The sequence below is a fragment of the Silurus meridionalis genome, chromosome 10, assembly GCF_014805685.1.
Source record: "Silurus meridionalis isolate SWU-2019-XX chromosome 10, ASM1480568v1, whole genome shotgun sequence".
NCBI classification, from domain to species: domain Eukaryota; kingdom Metazoa; phylum Chordata; class Actinopteri; order Siluriformes; family Siluridae; genus Silurus; species Silurus meridionalis.
Genome location: NC_060893.1, coordinates 1,787,766 through 1,806,194, shown reverse-complemented (window position 1 = coordinate 1,806,194; position 18,429 = coordinate 1,787,766). Strand labels below are relative to the sequence as shown.

Sequence of the window (18,429 nt, the reverse complement as noted above, 5' to 3'; positions counted from 1 at the left end):
TGTCTCCGGTGTGCGGATAGCGATGTGCAAAACATGCAATGCTGAAATTTCAAGAGGGGGTGTATCTGCGAAGAGTTTCCCCAAGTCGGGTTTAATTTATCACCTGAAATCCAAACATCCCGATTGCCTTCTAAATATGAGAAGAACGCGGCGCAGAAAAGTAAAGTCAATCCGAGCATGCGCACTCCGTCTGTAGAGGACGTTTTCAAAAAGGCAGGAAAGTTTTCCAGTGATAGTGCCAAGGCAAAAGGCATAACACACAAAATTATGGAATTCATGGCTTAGATGAGTGGTCTCCAGTGGATCGACGGGTTGATCTTTGAAACATTTCCCGTTGATCCCGAAAATAATAATAAATATAATATAATATTATTTATTACACGGCTCTTCTTAATGCTGTAGATTAGAACGTCCAATTCACATGAATGGGCTTCTAAACGTTCAGCGGTCAAATATTTTCGTTTAACAGACCCGCTGCTAATAATAATTGACCGCTGTCTGTCTGTCAATACTATGAATGGTAACAAATAAATAACAATAATTTATAATAATAAAAAAAAAAAAAAGGTGCGGCTACAGTGAAAGGAGACGTGTTGAATTGTGTTCATTGGTTTTGGTGCTTGACAAAATTCATTCTCACTGTATGAGATCCTGTGTGTGATGCAGCGCTCTGTTCTACTGCACGTCTCTATAATACTGATGCTTTCTGATGACGTGGCATCATAATGTTTGGATTAAGAGGTGGACTGATTCAGGTAGGACACCACTGAAGGCCTGGGGGTAAAATCCACAACCTGCCACTGGCATACAGCAAACTTAATTTAAAGGGAAGAAGTGCTGATTTGTTTAGCGCTGGAGCTTTGAGCAGTCATGATGATCTGATGTCACTTGCTAAATCAATTCAGTGTTTTTTTTTTCTGTTTGAAGGTTGTGAACGAATATATATTCAATAACTTTAATAGCTTTATCACATGAAGCATGATATCAGTATCGGCTTGTCAGTTACTAGAGCCGAACCCTTTCTGCCTGTTCGCTTTATTTTCTTTTTACCTGGTTTGATCGATTGTACTGAGGAGTGGATAAGAAAAAAAGTGGGTGCAGAGAAGAGTAAAAGGTTTTACTGGCACTGAACTAAGAAAGTAGAACAGTGGCTGGCATCAAGGTGGTACCAAATTTAGTTTTTTGGAGGTTATAGAGTCCTCACAGCGTTCAAATGATTTTTATATGCTAATGAGAGGAGTCGAGTGGGTCAGGTGACGAAGTTACTGTATTTAAACATTAAACGCTTCCTAATAGTATATAATATGTGCCATCTTTACAGTAATAACCAGTTCACTGGTGTTTTTTTGGTGTTTTTTCATTCTAGAGAAGGAAAAATACATGCAAGTTATGTTACAGGAACTTCTCCTATTAGTGTTTAACCAACTCAGTCCTGGAATGTTGCTACTGTTGTGATTCCACACACCATCAGATTTATGGTTCTCCATCATTAACAATGAGCGATATCACAACAGGCTCTCGACACCGTCAGCACCGCTGGCCCTCGACCTCAGCTCAGACATGCGCAGCATAACTCCAAAACCACGCAGCAACTCGTTGAGGATATTGTCCTCGTTAAATTGGACAGGCGTGGGCGAAGGCGGTGATGAGAAATCCTCTGCAGTTGAAAACGCCGCTCATTAAAACCCTTTGCCAGTCCATATTTAGCTAGCGCGCTAAGCTACTGTCAGATTTGTGCGTCACAAAATCAGTCAAGCACGCCAGCACTTTGACTTCCTGTTCCTGGAGGAAACTCGGCAGCTCGGACAGAATCAGCTCACGGCTTATACAGCATTTAATGGTGACTTTATTTAACTGTGCGTGTTAGACACAAGCCAGTGATGTTCAGCCACGTTTGAGTTTATTCTGATTTCTGTCTGGTGCTTGGAGAAGAATCTTTATGTGGAGTTTCAGCAGGTGGACCTGTGTAGAATCAGACGATATGAAGAATTACACTTTTTAGCATTTAACCAATGAGCAATTAATAATAATAAGGTCAATAATTTGTTCTTCTTGATAAAACTGAATTGCCAGACAAATTTTTTTCGAATAATGAAACTTTTTCAGAAAAGTGTGATGCCTGTGGATTGTTTAGGAAACTCCATGACATGGTTCCTCTGTCCATCTCATCTGACCAAATTCACTACATAAATAAACGTATTGAACGTCGCACTCCGTACTTTCCTCATCACATTCCAGAGGAACAGGTCCAGAAGACGTTCTCTACAGTTGCGTTCTTCTAACGCTGTGGAAGTTTGGGGAACGAATGGTTTGGTGTCCACAAACTTTTGACAGTATAGAGGATCGGGTGCGTTGTCAGAAATGTGCAACTAACAAGATTGAATGTAAAACCTCAGCATGCACTGATATGAATAATTATAATGAATAAAAAAAAAAGTCAGAATCGATTATGAACCGTTTAATAATTCATAAAGATGAACAGACGGCCGACAAAGAAAAGAGTGGGAAAAAAAATCAGTGGCTTTGTTATCCTCTTGAACAGTTCCATCCTGATGAGAGCATGTCTTTCAGCACAGTGTCCACTTTCACATGAGGACACAATGAAATAAGATGAAGTTAGCATGTTAGCATGTTAGCATGACTCACGTGCTACACACACATCGAGCTGCTTACTTTGGTTTTCGCTCTCCTTTGGTTGTGCGCCATAAATATTCAAGCTCATGTGCGTGCAGAGCAACACTTCCCAAACACTTTTCATTCTCCTCGTTCTCCACTCGCAACCTTTCACACATACTCCTCTCATGTCGCTGTTCTCAGCTAAGAGCTAGCGAGGATGTCTCTCTCTCTCTCTCTCTCTCTCTCTCTCTCTTTCTTTCCCCCGAAGCCGCTGTACCATCTCGTCTCTGACTGTTCTTATTCTCTGACAGGACGTGATCGGAATGGAGCTCAGCTCTTGCGTTAGGATGACTTCATCACAATGCTGGAGATGTTCTCGAACTCTTGGACGTTTCACCTGCCTCATGCAGTTTTTCGAGGTTTCAGCTGGAAATGACGCGCGTCCACACGCTGGTCTTAATTTGGACTGTAGTTGGTGTCGGCGGTCTGCTGCACTGACTCGGGAGTGCAGTTTGCTTCTGATCGTCATCACTGCACTCCGCAACATTGTATATCTGCTTCAAATGGACATTTGGTGCAACCCAGATGAGGATGGGTTCCCTCTTGAGTCTGGTTCCTCTCAAGGTTTCTTCCTTATGCCATCTCGGGGAGTTTTTCCTTGCCACAGTTGCTCATCAGGGACAAACTTACTTACAAAGAACATATTTACGTTTAATCACCACATTATCTGTGTAAAGCTGCTTTGAGACAATGTTCATTGTTAAAAGCACAATACAAATAAAAATGAATTGAATTGAATTGAATAGCGAGTGGGGCTGGGATTTGAGCTAATAGCTGGAGGTTTTGGAGAGCGTTGTTCAGCTTTTCATGGTTACAGCCATAATTTGCTCCTCTAATGGACTTTGTATATTTCAATCTGGTGCTGGTGTTCTTTTTTTTTTTGTTTAGTTTTTTTCTCCCCACCCAGAAAGCACTTAAAAGTAAAAACTAACACAATTTACTCTGAACGGTTAATCAAGCATGAAATGTTTGCTGATCAATCAATAAACAATACCACAGAGTACAAGTAAAAGAAGAAGAAGAAGTTTTGTTACAGGAATCGTAGCATTTCAGATGCGCATATTTGCGCGACCGTATCCAGCGCAAAACAGCTTGAAGCATAATTAGGTGTTTGATTAATATGCATCTGTCTTGCAGTGAGCTCAATTACTCAGCTGATAAGCAGCAACTGAGGAAGATTACACTTTGCAATTTCAGCCTTGTACTTACTTATTTATTGATGTACTTAAAGCACGCATCGAACCTAACCGAGCGCCGTCTCTCCTCTTTACAGCTCTCCGGCCGGCCTCTCACTCTGGCTTTAGTTCAGGTAAGATAATGAGCTTCCACTTTGTTCTTCCTTCTCCAGAACATGTCATTCACTTTAAGTGGAGGCATACACTTTCACTCATATCACTGCTCTCTCCCTCTCTTTCTCTCTCTCTCTCTCTCTCTCTCTCTCTCTCTCTCTCTCTCAAATGAGTTTCCTCTCATTAAATGTTTTTAGTAGAATAGAAAATCAATGGTGCATACCAGTGTTCAAGAATTATCCTTTTTTTCCTCCATTCGTCAATCCTTATCTGTTTCTGTTTCTGTCTCTATTACTTCCCTCTCTTTTTCTCTCTCTCTCTCTCTCTCTCTCTCTCTCTCTCTCTCTCTCTCTCTCTCTCTCTCTCTCTCTCTGAATTACATCGCTTCTCCAAAGGAGGAAAACCAAAGGTAAGATCAGCTGCTTTCAGAAGTAATCTGCCTGTATGTGGGTGAAAGAGTGTCTGCTGTCCTGTCTGTCCGAGACGTCTAGACTGTTTAACATCCACCCTTTAAAAAAACACAAAAAACCCACTTCTGTAAAGCTTTATTTGGCCTGACATGTACCTCCACTGCTTAGAGTGGAATTTATAGAAGGTTTTTTTTTTTTTCCTCCTCTTCCTGTCTTCTTCTCTTTCCCTCTCTCTCTCTCTCTCTCTCTCTCTCTCTCTCTCTCTCTCTCTTTTGGCAAGATAGATCAAAGGTCACGCATATTTATTACTTCCCTCGTTTTTCCCTTTCTTCTCTCTCTCTATTCCTTTTCTTTCTTCCCTCTCTTCCTTTTCTCTCCCCTCTCTCTTTTCTTTTCTCTTATTCTGACAAGCATTTAAAGATAGATCAAAGGTCACACGTCTCCATTCCTTCCTAGACTCTCTTCTCTTTCTCGCTCTCTCTCTCTTTTACCTCCATAATCTCGTGCTCTCTCCTCTCTCTCTCTTACCACACTTCTCTTCCCTCACTCTCCCTCCCTCTCTCCTCTCCTCTCCAGCTTGATGATGTGATTAGGTCAGGCCAGGTTATAGCACATTATGTTGTGCAGAAGGCTCGCACTTTCTTCCCAAAGAGCCGTAATTATTTTATTCTTGGACAACTTCTGTGCTTCAACACACACACACACACACACACACGTTTACTCCTAGTTCTTTTGCTCTTTTACTGGCCCGTTATGGGTTTTTTCACCTGGGGACCCACACACACACACACACACACACACACACACTCTCGCACACACAAATGCACATGCTGTAATGTAGGGAGCTGGCCATCTTTCAGGCTGTTGTGCTGCTATCTGCAGCCAAACAGCTTTGCTAACGCCGCTTGGCCGAGTGGGAAAACAATGGCAGCTTATTTATTTATTTATTTGTTTGTTTATTTATTTATTTATTTATTTTTATCTCATCCGGCGGGTCGTTTCTTCCGGAAGGCATGTGTGCAGGAGGGAAAGGAGGACAGGAGGCAGAAGTGGATAGGGACGGAGTGTTGCAGGCTGTCCTGCAGGTACTTGTACAGCTCATTGTTGGGAATAATGGATGTGCTAGCTGCAGATGCCTGGCAATAGCTATCACTGGAGCTATCAACAGCGCACACACACACACACACACACACACACACACACACACACACACACACACAGACTCACACTCACGTTTAAGGGTTTGAGTGGTCCATGATGAATGGCTTTGAGAGGGGTTGTCTGCGATCAATAATCCACTAGTGCCCAGGCAGATGAGTGAAAAGGGGCTCAGCGCTCTTGTCATTTCTCCCCCTCTACCCCTCTACCTCTCTCTCCTCTACCTCTCCGCCCCACTACCCCTCTACCCCGCCCTGCTACCCCACTCCCTCTCTACCCTACTACATCTCCACCCCTCTCCTCTCTACCCCTTTACACCTCCACCGCTCTACCCCTCCGCCCGCTACCCCACTCCCTCTCTACCCCTTTACACCTCCACCCCTCTCCCTCTCTACCCCTTTACACCCCCACCCTCTACCCCTCCACCACGCTACCCCACTCCCTCTCTACCCCTTTACATCTCCACCCCTCTCTACCCCTTTACACCTCCACCCCTCCACCCATCTACTCCTCCGCCCGCTACCCCTCTCCCTCTCTACCCCTTTACACCTCCACCCCTCCACCCATCTACTCCTCCGCCCCTACCCCTCCTCTCTACCCCTTTACACCTCCACCCCTCTCCTTTCTACCCCACTACATCTCTGCCCCTCTACCTCTCTACCCCTCTACACCCCCGCCTATCTACCTATTTATCCCTCTACCCCTCCGCCCCTCTACCTCTCTACCCCTCTGCCCTGATGTGTGTTTCACAATCTTTTTAAAAAGACCAGCGGTCTGGTAAAATACATACTCCGTACCCGATTCATGTGTATAACACGCGAGTCGGTGGATCGCGGCTCACGGCTCACGTTCGATGATGTCTAAGCGTCTCCGGTTGATGATGCACTGATGGAAGGGTCGAAGTGAAACTGGAGATGAGCTGAAAGCCTCTCCTCAGTGGATAAGAGCCAGAAGATGGGCTTGGGTTACAATCAGAGGCCAGCTGGTGTACACACACACACACACACACACACACTTGTGTGCGCACATACACACGTACACACTTAAACACACACACTTTGGATCCATCTTGTTTTTCTCATCGACTCGCACAGACGCAAATCCATCAGCAGCTATTCACGATTTCTAAAGGCTTTTCTCGGTTCCGTGCAGTTTGAAGCATTTTTTCTATTTCTGCTGAATATTCCAGTGCACTGACTAATTACACCTTTCAGACCATCAGCAAAAGACCTCCCCTCCACCCAAACACTCAGCGCAGCAGGCAGGCCATGTGGTTTTCAAATGCTCTTCAATGAACTGGGTAAATATACACCACACACACACACACGCCTCCTCAGTACCCCCTCCCTCTGGATCCACTCGTCCACGTTTCATCCGAGCTTCATGCTGGCTGTTGATTTGGTGCCTCCAGCCACTGCACCTGTTGCCTTCGGCACGTTGAGCTTGAGCTGCTTCGGTCACCCCTACCTGTGAAGTGTGTGTGTGTGTGTGTGTGTGTGTGTGTGTGTGTGTGTGTGTGTGTGTGTGTGATCTTGTCTTCTCCAGACTGTCAGACTCACTGCCCTACTGCTCTAATGAAGTCAGGGTCAGGTGTGCATCTGCGTGTGTGTGTGTGCGTGTTTGTGTGTGTGTGTGTACGCATGCACGTATGCTCACACTCTAATGAAGGCAGGGTCAGATGCAGTATGCGGCTAATTGGTAAAGTTTGCCTGCGGCTGCTGGGGCTTAGCATGATTGAAGAGTCCGACTGGGGTCTTTTCCGCTCCAGCAGAGAACACACACACACACACACACACACACACACACACAGGCATGCACACTTTTTAATACACACACAATAAAATGTTGTTGTGGACCTTAATCTTGGTTGAGTTTAAAGTGAGGATCGGATCAGTCTGACCCTCACCAAGGAGAGACGAGCTGAAGATCACTTCAAAGTAGTGACAGGAAGAAATGCATCATACAGTCTTTCTTTATTTCTCTTTCACTGACTATTTTTCACATACACACTCTCTCTCTCTCTCTCTCTCTCTCTCTCTCTCTCTCTCTCTCACACACACACACACACACACACACACACACACACACACACACACACACACACACATGCTCTCTTAGGCACACAGCACGCTGGCCAAATCATTTCAACTGAGCAGGTCAATTGAATATCGAGCTTCGAGCCAAAGCCTCGTTCACACCTGGCATCAGCCTGTGTCCTGTGTGACCACATGAGGTTCAATTAACAGGTGTGTCCAGGGTCCATGTTGTCCAGGGTCCACGGTGGCTTCTGATCCGTTCACTCAGAGGCGCTGTGGAGGCTCCTATAGGACGTATAGGACCACGTGATCACACGTGTCTTAGAGAGCAAAAACTGGACCGTCTGGCAACCTTCTATCCGGGTACAGGGGGTGGAGCTCAGTGGTTAAGGCTCTGAGTTACAGATCAGAAGGTCGGGGGTTCAAGCCCCGGTATCGCCAAGCTGCCGCTTTTGGGCCCTCAACCCTCTGTGCTCCAGGGGGGCTTTATCATTGCTGCCCCTGCAGCTTCTTTCTTTCTTTCTTTCTTTCTTTCTTTCTTCTTTCTTTCTTTCTATTCTTTTTTTCTCTTATTTTCTTTCGTTCTGTTTTTTCTTTCTTTGTTTCTTTCTTTCTTTCTTTCTTTTTCTTTTTTTCTTTCTCTTATTTTCTTTCTTTCTTTCTTTCTTCTTTCTTTCTTTCTATTCTTTTTTCTCTTATTTTCTTTCTTTCTTTCTTTCTTCTTTCTTTCTTTCTTTCTTTCTTTCTTTCTTTCTTTCTTTCTTTCTTTCTTTCTTTCTTTCTTTCTTTCTTTCTTTCTTTCTTTCTTTAAGAAAGCTGAAAACGAGCTTCAGTCCGGTGAGGTTTGTCTTTACAAAACACATCATTCTGAGACTTTTGTTCATCGTTCGTTAGCAGAGCACAAGGTGGGAACATTGGAAACACTTCACCAGGTAGACGAGATCAGACTAAACCCTCATCATTGTGTGTCGACGTGATGACCAGATTTCACCCTCCGTAATAACTGCTAGCTGCTTTGGGCAAAAGTAACGTTATTTAGTCTGACTATCGGTTATGTAAGCATTGCGTGATCTACTGAAGAGAACATATAGAAGATGAAATCTATTAAAGAATCATAAACACACATCGTACCCCAAAGTACAGACTGATACTCTGTGAAAAGGAAAAAAACACTCTGGATCTGTCAGAGTTTCTGACTTCATGGGAATAATGCAACTGATGCCACAAATCCTCCCCAAAAACATCTGCACAAACTTTTCTCCTGGCGGCTCATTTCCATGTAATAATCGTTTTTGCCTTGAAAGAGTTTTATGTAATGATGCCACTTCCTGCAGCAGCTTATTAGCATGCAAGAAAAACAACAACATTATGTTACTGTGTAATGGGCAGGGCAGACTCTCTGTCTCCCATGTCAATCACAGAGACAGTAGCTGAGATCCAGCATCTGTAAGCTCATGTATGTAGAAGAGTGTAGAAAGCGCTTTTCTCCGAGTGTGTTACTCCTGCTTGTCATAGTAACTTGTATCAGTGGGTCGTGCAACCACGGTTTCACTTTCAACAACAAAACCTCAGTAAGACGACGTTGACTTAAGATCATTCGTTCAGCAGTTTGAGCTACAGGAGCTCGTCTGTTGGATCGGACCACTCAGACCAGCCTTCTCCTGACGTGCATCAATGATCCTCGTCCCCCACGACCCTGTCACCGGTTCACCACTGTTCCTTCCTTGGAGCACTTTTGATAGATTCTGACCACTGCAGACCAGGAACATCCCACAAGAGCTGCAGTTTTGTAGATGCTCTGACCCAGACGTCTAGACGTCACAATTTGTCAAACTCGCTAAGATACATACGGTCGACATTTTTCCTTCTTCTGACATCAACTACGAGGACAATGTTCACTTGATGCCTGATAAATATATCCTGTATACTACTTTTGTTCGGTACAGAATACAGGTGGAGTAACAGCGGTGCAGTTGGAGCGCTCCTCGCAGTGGGCCGTGATCCAGCCGTGGGAGCGTGGATAATGGCGCAATCCAACAGTTAAATTATAGCATTTAACCACTCTTGCCCGTTCCTTCCGCCTTTAAGCATAAGACAATGAACTGCAAATGTTTTATTCTGGTTCATGGTTACAATTTGCTTTTCTATTCTCACTAATTGTTCGGCTTTGGATTCAGCGGAGACGTTTTCCTTTTCCCCCAGTGTTGTCATGCGCTAATGTTGGGGGAATTTCAAAGGTAATCAGAGGTTTTCCAGATTTGTGGTATGCTTTTATGGTTAGCCCAACAGGGAGAAAAAACTTTGTGGTGAAATGTTACTGTTACTAACAGTCACAAAGGCGTATGGATTTGTACCTTTACCGCTAAAGGAATACGTTAGCTAACGGTTGCTATTTAGCATATTAATGTAATATGTCTTGTAACATACACTATATAAATGAATCAGTACCACAATTTAATCGCCGATCACTGCACACCTCAACAATGATCATGATAATGAGATGTAATAAATGCACAGTTGTTGTAGAGGATGAGGATGAGGTTTGCTCTTGAGTCTGGTTCCTCTCAAGGTTTTTTCTTCATGCCATCTCAGGGATTTTCCTTGCCACAGTCACCACTGGCTCAAACTTACAATTATAAGGAACAAACTTATACATTACTTTATAACCGCTTTATCTGTGGCAAGTCAATAAATAAAAATGAATTAAACTGAATTGAATTAAATGCCACTGTTTGCTTAGCAAAGCTTGTTCAGGACTAGCGTTAGAGCAAATATGGTAGCTGGCTAATAATAATGTTCTCTGAGGCTGAAGGCTGTGCAGACACTCCTAGAAGTGACTGTGAACACTCTCAGGGTTATAATCTTGGATTATGGTTCCCCTCAGCCAAACACCTCTGTGACTGTTTGCACCGAATTACATTCTCGGTTAATTGGGCTTGTATAAACCCTCACCTTCGGCTCGTGTTTCTCCTCCGCGGTTGTTGTTGATTGTATCTTGTGTTTTTTCCACATTATTCAGATTTTATGATTGTGAACTCGTCCTGATCAAACACAATGAATATCAAGCGAGGACAATTAAAAGCACAAGTTATTAGAGGGAACTGCTTTTAGAACGCTGCTTATTAATGCAGAGGCTTTTAGAGCCGTGTGTGTGTGTGTGTGTGTGTGTGTGTGTGTGTGTGTTCCTGTCAAAATCATTTCCAGTGTGTTTTTCTAGTGCCATGTCACACATCAGATTTATCCACGTACTTAAACAGAAAAACTAAAGTTTATGTATAAAAATATGATCAGTAAACATCAGCAAACATTTTAAACATTTCAAGTTTGTTTTTTGTTTTTTTTAGTTTTTTTTATTTAGACTGATGTTTGATTAAAAACATGACTGGAATTGAAATGGGAAAATCTTCTCGACACATTTCCGAACATTCGAAAAGAAAAGACGGGGCAGAAAAAGGTCGACTCGTGTACCTTCTCTTCTCAATTCTTTCCATTAAAGATGGAGAGTTCGTCGTCTCCGAGCGCCTACACACGCACCAAATACTTTCACAGCTCCGGTCGGGCCTCGGCACTCGTCGCCTCGCTAACCGATCCTGCGCCTCCTCCGTCCTCTCAATTCATCTATATCCGTCCTTCTTAGTCACTTCTGTCCCTCCTGCTTTTTGTCTCACTCGTGGCCCTCGTTATAACTGCAAACACCGACGGGGGAGATGTTTGGAGTCAGTTTCTCAGTTCTGCTGGCACACAGCCAGGATAAATACTCAACTATAACAGGGAGGGAAGGTGAAACAACTGGGGAATTAATTAATTGTGACGGAGATATAAAAAAAAAAAAGCTCCGTCGTCTTCTGTCTTGCTTCCATTCACTTTCCCTGTGGCCTAAGAATCGTCCCGTCACAGCGGCTCGCAGGACGCAGGCTCCGTTTGCCTCGTCTTCAACACCTGAAGGCTGAAGGTACACCAGTTGCTTTTTTTTTTTCAACTCCAGGATCAGGAACACAAGCTTTGTTTCTTCGCAATTAAGGAAAACGAACTAGCAGTGGTGCTCAGTCAAACCAGGACTTTTAATGGTCCAGGTGTCCAGAGCATCCGGCACGTGTTCACAGCACTTAACGCTTTCTTTTTTATGTTACAGCTTTATTCCAAAATGCATTAAATTCAACGTAAAATGTATAAAAAATATCACATGGACATATGTTTTCACAGCCTTTGCCACGACGCTCATAATTGACCTTGAGATGTTTCTACAACTTGATTGGAGGCCACCTGTGTTAATTTAGTTGATTGGCATCTTTTCAAATCCCTGATTAAGAACCCAATTGGCACTCTGAAAAAGCTCCAGCGTTCCTCTTTGGAGAGAGGAGAACCTTTCAGAAGAACAACTATTACTGCAGGACTTCACAAATCAGGCCTGTATGGTAGAGCGGCCAGACAGAAGCCTCTCCTCAGTAAAAGGCACATGATTTGTGTTGTTTTTCTCCACAGTGTCATAGAACCTCCAGGACCATTTCTAACCTAATGTGATTGCAGGTACATGTCGTCAAATCAACAGGATCGGCATGGTTTTTTTTAATGCTTGTAGATTCTTGGTGTGTTCGGTGCTGCAGCACGTTGAGAGGCATCACGTCAGCTTTCGGTCAATACCGCTGAAGGACCGCTTAATAAGATAATTACGATCAAATCGATAATTAGAACAATGAACTCATCAATCTGGATTCCGGATAAGATTTCTGGATAAGATATTTCTGAGGAAGTTCAGCAGGCCAGCTTTTTCTTTCCCTGTATGTACAGTATATGAAGCGTACGTCTTCCTAGGGCTCGTATGTTTCTGGCGAAGCTGCTATGCAAATAAAACCGAATTGAAATTGATAAAAAAAAAAAAAGAAATTTAATAAATAAACCCCGGCGGAGACGCAGTTGAAAGCGAAATGATGCATGTGTTCAATAAGAGCTGTAAACATAATGAAGTGTAAAGAACTTACTGTATCTGCACACTACTGCAGGTACTTCCAGCTATTTATTTCTCTCCACGTATTTATCTTTCCCTGAGTATGTGCTGCAGCTTTTTTTTTATGGTTTTTTTTTTTTTTTTTTCCTTTGCTCTCTCTGCTTTTTTCCCTCCTCCTTTCTTGTTTTGGCTCTGCAAAAGAAAGCTTTATGTCTAAAATGTAAGCGACTGCTGGTTTAATCGCGCTGCCAGTTTCTTCCTGTTGTATTTCTGTCCATATGTAGCTCTGGGAAGGTCTTTTCCTCGCCATGCTGTTGCCTTTAAATCTCCGGCTTGTTTGGTTCTGTTTCTCTCTCTCTCTCTCTCTCTCTCTCTCTCTCTCTCTCTCTCTCTCTCTCACTCTCTCTCTCTCTTTTTCTCACTCACACTCATTGCTTTATTTCTGTCCTAGTCCAATAAGCCCAGTGGTATTAGTGTTGTCAAAATGGAGAAAAGATGGGATGTGTCTGCCCCCCCTCCTCTCCTCTCTCTCTCTCTCTCTCTCTCTCTCTCTCTCTCTCTTTCTTCCCCTCTCTCTGCCAGGTGGTGTCTCAGCCCTTGTTAAGAAGTGCAGCCCAGGAGTTTCCGGGGTTTTTAAGAGCTGAGACCCGCATGGGAGATTTGCATGGCAGATTTAAATTGCACCCCCCCACTCATTTTTTTTTTTCTCTCGCCAAATTGTCATTTTGTGTTCTTATGCCTGTCATCTGGGGCTTCTCCATTTCCAGTTTGTTGTCATTTCACTTGTCTTCCACATTAACAGCGTAAAGTCCGAGGCTAATTACCCTGCTGCACAAACCGAAATTGAGAAGTGAATAAATTCTTGTTTTTTTATTTTTTTGCTCTGCCAATATGCTTTGGGTCAGGTAGGTAGGTAAGTAAGTAAGTAAATGTGTGTGTGTGTGTGTGTGTGTGTGTGTGTGTATGTGTGTGTGTGCACACTTGTGTGTTTAACAGGTGATAACCCTCTTTGCAACAGAGTTCCCCTCCCTTCTGGTAACCTAATTGATAAATGGAGCATTGGCCCCAAACAGAAGGCCGTAAGAAGCGGAATTGAATTCAGAACATATTTAGAGGGTAATAGGTTTAACCGTGGAGGGGACGGGGTTCAGGAGCAGCTGATTTTACATTTATTCAATCATGTCGAGAAGAAAAAATATATACATCGAGGCAGAGGCATGTGATGATAGTCGCATAGAATACAGATTAACATGGCAGAGGTAGAGCTGTAACTTTTCTGTAGACACAACAGGAGACTATGGTTTTCTATCATTATATATATTTTTTACACTATAAAGGCCTGTTTGTGTTAGAAGTCAGAAGGCACCTAAGTAAATTGATGATTTGCTGTCTGTCTGCAGCTAAGAAATAAAAGTGAACTATCAGAATTAGTATTGAATTGCAGAGCGTTTTTTTCCAATCGTCTTGTGTTGAATCGAATCCGATTGGATCGCAAGCTACTGCATATGTTTTCGTATCGTTGGCTATGCAAACTGTAAACCATACACCATATCGTTATTTTCCGATTTCTCTGCAGGATCATTTATACATCAGTCCTCAGTTACTTTGTTTTCTACTTGTTTTTTTTTGGAAGTGATAAAAAAAAAAACTAAACACGTCTGGATCTTCTCTCTTCTTTGGTTGTAGAGAATTTTTATGAAATCCAGCCATGTAACGGAGAACACTACACTCCCAACCACTGAAATATGAAGTGTTTTTCTCACTCAAGAACCTCGACCCCAACTCACAACACGATCCCAATATCGCAAATCCTAACAGAAGACGGAAAACCACCCAATGTAGTGAAGATCTGTCCATATTTTCCTTCTTGTCCTTCATGAGCAACTGTGCACTCGGCAGGGTGGGATATATTATGGAACACCCTTCGCACCCTCCTCCCCTTTTTCAGCCCGACATGAATTCTTCTCCTCCTGTGTCCCATCACCCCCTGCGAGCTTCCAAGCTGTCACGGCAGCCTGGGCCTGTTCCTCGTTGCCAAGTCACGGCAGGACCAGATCCGGCCTTCGAGGCTCACGATGCCCCTCGTGCAAGCTGCAATGGACCCTTCCTCCGCAAATGTTATCTAAATGCTAAGCACTTTGGCACTCGGCGGCGAGATCTCGTGGTACACACCGCGCACTCCGAGAGAACACTTTGCCGGGTTCGGAGTGTGAAGCGATTGCTTGGTGTAACGCCTGGTGAACAGGAAAGTGAGCTGATTTCTCTGTGTTTGAATTAGGAAGCCATGAGGCAGGCTTTAGATGCTGGCAAAAGCCCGGAAGATGGAGAGATTTAACACGGCCAGGAACGGAAATTACACATCATAAACAGATGGTGTTCATATCGGACCTCAGGACGGTGTGGGTTCAAGGCTTCGGGAAGACGACAGATCATGCACTAAGCGATGCTGGAGTCAATCATGCACAAACCCTGTTCTACTCAAGATATTTCTCACTCTAGTATCGGAGCATGGATGCCTGCCCGGACGACTCGCAGCCAAACAGCCGAATCCGAAGTTAAAGTGGGAATTTTCTAGAAAATATGAACCCTCTGTGAGAGAAGAAGCTGCTATCCAGTTTCCTGTGATGCTTTTTTCTGGCCCGGGTGGATTTTATGCATAATTCTAATCCTATACCACGAAACTCGTTCCTCACAGATCAGCAAAATGTATTTGAGGGCATAAAAATCAAAAGCTTGTGTTTTTTTTTTTTTCGTTTTTTTTTTCCGGGTGCGGAAACAAAAGGACATTGCTGAGCTGTTCCAACGTGATTGCACGTGAAGCAGCATTTTCATTACAAAGTCACACACACACACACACACACACACACACACACACACACACACACACACACCAAATTGTTCAGATTACTTCCTGCCATTTTATATACACTTTTCTTCATTTTTATTCTTATCTGAACTCAGTGGCAGATGGGAAACGTGTAGTGAAAGGGATTTAAAACGTCTCTGTAAATCAGATTTCATAGAGACTGAAATACGGTCTGGTTTTTTTTTTTTTTTGCTGTTGCGACGACGCTCTAATTCTCCTGCACGCTCATGAGAGCCGTCCTCTTTCTTGTTGTTGTTTTTTTTAGGCATTCAGGTTCTCTGATTGTCCATTTCCTGTCGGGAGCAGTCGAGAGGGAGGGAGCTTATGATGATAATTTTTTCCTGAATAGACGCCGTAGGAAGTCGTCGGGTGAACAGGAGGAAGTGGCAGATGCGTGCAGTTGTGGCGAGAGGAGGGAGAGGTCTCTGTCTCATCCGATTGCCCCCTTGGATGGGGACAAAGGGACACCCATCCCTGACATCCCTCACACATCCCGAATGACTTTGTCTTGATGACATGTGATCGGTTTCGAGAGCAGCCACACAAAATTGCCAGCTATTTAAATTTCTCTGTTTTCTTCCTCGGATCCTTGTGCACAGCTGTCAGTAGTTTTGGCGCTCTGGGCTACACGCGCCTCTTTTTATTTGGTTGTGTGGAGGTACATAAATAATGAAATGGAGCTGGTAATTGGCCTTTCACGGTAATTAGGCTTTGGCTGTCAGCTAAGCCAGTGCCTTTCTCTCGTCGGAGGAGTCTAAACCAAGGACGGTAATTACTATTATCTGTGGGGGTTGTTGACACAACAATAATCCCGTCCTTAGCGAGCCTATCACGATGCTGCACGGTCGCCCCCTTTTAGCATCTTTTACCCTAAAAAACAACAACAAAAGGTTTATCTCTAGCTTCGACGCTAATTCTCTTCCTTCAGTATTGGCTGCTCTGCAGAAGCCTATTTCAGAATTTTATGCTCAGTGACTCTGGAAAGCTCGGTGTATTTTCATTAGGCGACCAGTTTGACTTTTTGCCTGCTAGCGACGTGAATCTCGGCCCTAAACTGCATTATCAGGCATCTCGGCAGGATTTTTAGTGTGTCCGTAATCCTGTTATTTCATTCAACGGTAACTCCGGGGTTATTCAGGAATGGTGATTGTGTGTGTGTGTGTGTGTGTGTGTGTGTGTGTGTGTGTGTGTGTGTGTGTGTGTGCGTGAGAGAGGCTGGTTCTCGGTTGAGAAATTGGATTCCTTCGACCCAATGCCATTCCCTGTCTTCTGCTATGGACTTTTCTTTTTTTTTTTTTTGACGTGACTGAAATCTCAAAATGAACGTGTAAAATGACAGGAGGATCGTCACGCACGTGGGCCCCTGTGCTCTGTGTTTTGGTCCCCGGGGCCCTTTCTGCTGCACAAGGTGAGGAGTGTAAGCCTTATACCACAGCGATCGCCGCGAAAAGGAAGGAGGGGACCAAATTGTAGGCCTGCAGTGTTTACTCTGCCGATTAAAGAAAATGAGTCTTTCAGCGAGTTCAGGAAACTGCTGCTAGCACGCTAGGCTTTTCTTGAGACTTAGCCACCCTCAGCGCCTTAATGCTCTGAGGAATTATAATCCTTTATTGCTCATGGAGGACTGGCGGTGGCAGATTGCTGCTTCTAGATTTCTAGACTATATCAAGACGGGATATGGGATATGAAAATTGATCCAGCCATGGCTTTTTTTTTCTTTTGGAAGTTTTCGAATGGCCCGGCACTGCGGGCATGCAGAGTGTCCATCCCTCCTCCGGGGCGGAAATGTTTTTTTAATAACTTTCCCTCTATCTGTACACCGATCTGCTGCGAGACCTCTATCTGTGGTGCAGTGGAAACGGAGCGGTGGAGCGCCGGGTCTGTAATGAATACTACATGTTTCGGGGAGATAAATACAGGGATGATGCACTTCTCGGCATGGTAATAGGAGCCGGGATTGCAGGCAGGTAGTGTACGGCCTCCACCTTAAAAGAAGCAGGAGCGCGTTCTCGGGCGCGTGTGAGCCGAATGACGAGCGCGACGGCTCTGAATTAAACATGCCGCGCAACCTCGTGGCGCCACGGCCATATTGCAGTCGGAGAAAATGACTTTTTAAGTAGGGTATTTATGGCAGGATATTGCATTCATTTGATTATAATAAAACTTCCATTGTGTCTGCAGTGAATAATAGAGAGAGGGAGCGGGCGACAGTTCAGGGCAATAACCGTTGTAGTTTCTGCCTCGAGGGCCCGAGCAGACGGAATATCCGAGAGAGGAGCTTTTCTTTCTGCTGTAGATACTCGCGCTGATATGTTAAGGAGAAGTAATAAAGAAATATATCTGTTTTTTTTTTCTTCATTGCGCATTCATGACAGGGTTATGTCAGAGAGGTAGCATAAAGAACTGGGACAGGATGTAAAGCGATATTATGGGCCATTAGATGGGGTAGCGTGAGGAGCAGTGTGCAGTTCGTAGGTAATGGAGCCCATCCCTCTACTTCTGATCTCCATCCACACAGCTCCACGCTTCCACCACAAGCACATCCTTCACAGCAATCACTCATCCTGCAGGCTTGTCCAATTCTCTCTCCCTCCCTAGATCTGTCCATCTCATTCTGCCCTTATCTGAAACTGATACGGGTATTAAATGGTGTTTCATCTTATCAAGGTTATTTCGCTTTCGCCGCTCCGACGGTGAACCCGCGCATCCCCTCGAGCGACGCGCCGCCTTATTAGCCACTTTATGCTTCACACGCAGAGCTGCGTCTCTTCCTGTTTTCAGCTGAAGATAAAGGGTTCATGTCGTGTAGACGGCTTCGCTTCCACACATCCTCTCCACTTTAAGAAAATGCGACCGGGGCCCCACAAGGAACTCCTGGCATCTGGAGTAAAGTCAGATGTGTATCAAGGCGCTTGCGTACCCCGGCGTGCCTGATTCCCTTCGGTGTGCCGTGGCTTTGTGGGCTTTCCAGCAGGGAGGCAGGAATAATAATAATAATAATAATAATAATAATGCACAGCGACAACTAGCCACAGTGTAGCCTGGGTAC

The 18,429-nt window shown here is 44.2% G+C and overlaps 1 protein-coding gene across 1 annotated transcript in view; it reads left to right on the top strand.

Moving 5' to 3' along the window:
• Positions 1 to 18,429, top strand: part of plxnb2b (plexin b2b) — a 146,854-nt gene that overhangs the window by 25,292 nt on the left and 103,133 nt on the right. The window contains 2 exon segments of the mRNA XM_046858723.1: positions 3,950 to 3,985; positions 6,748 to 6,833. Of these exon segments, the coding sequence (XP_046714679.1) occupies positions 6,815 to 6,833 (19 nt within the window). The 5' untranslated portion in view covers positions 3,950 to 3,985; positions 6,748 to 6,814.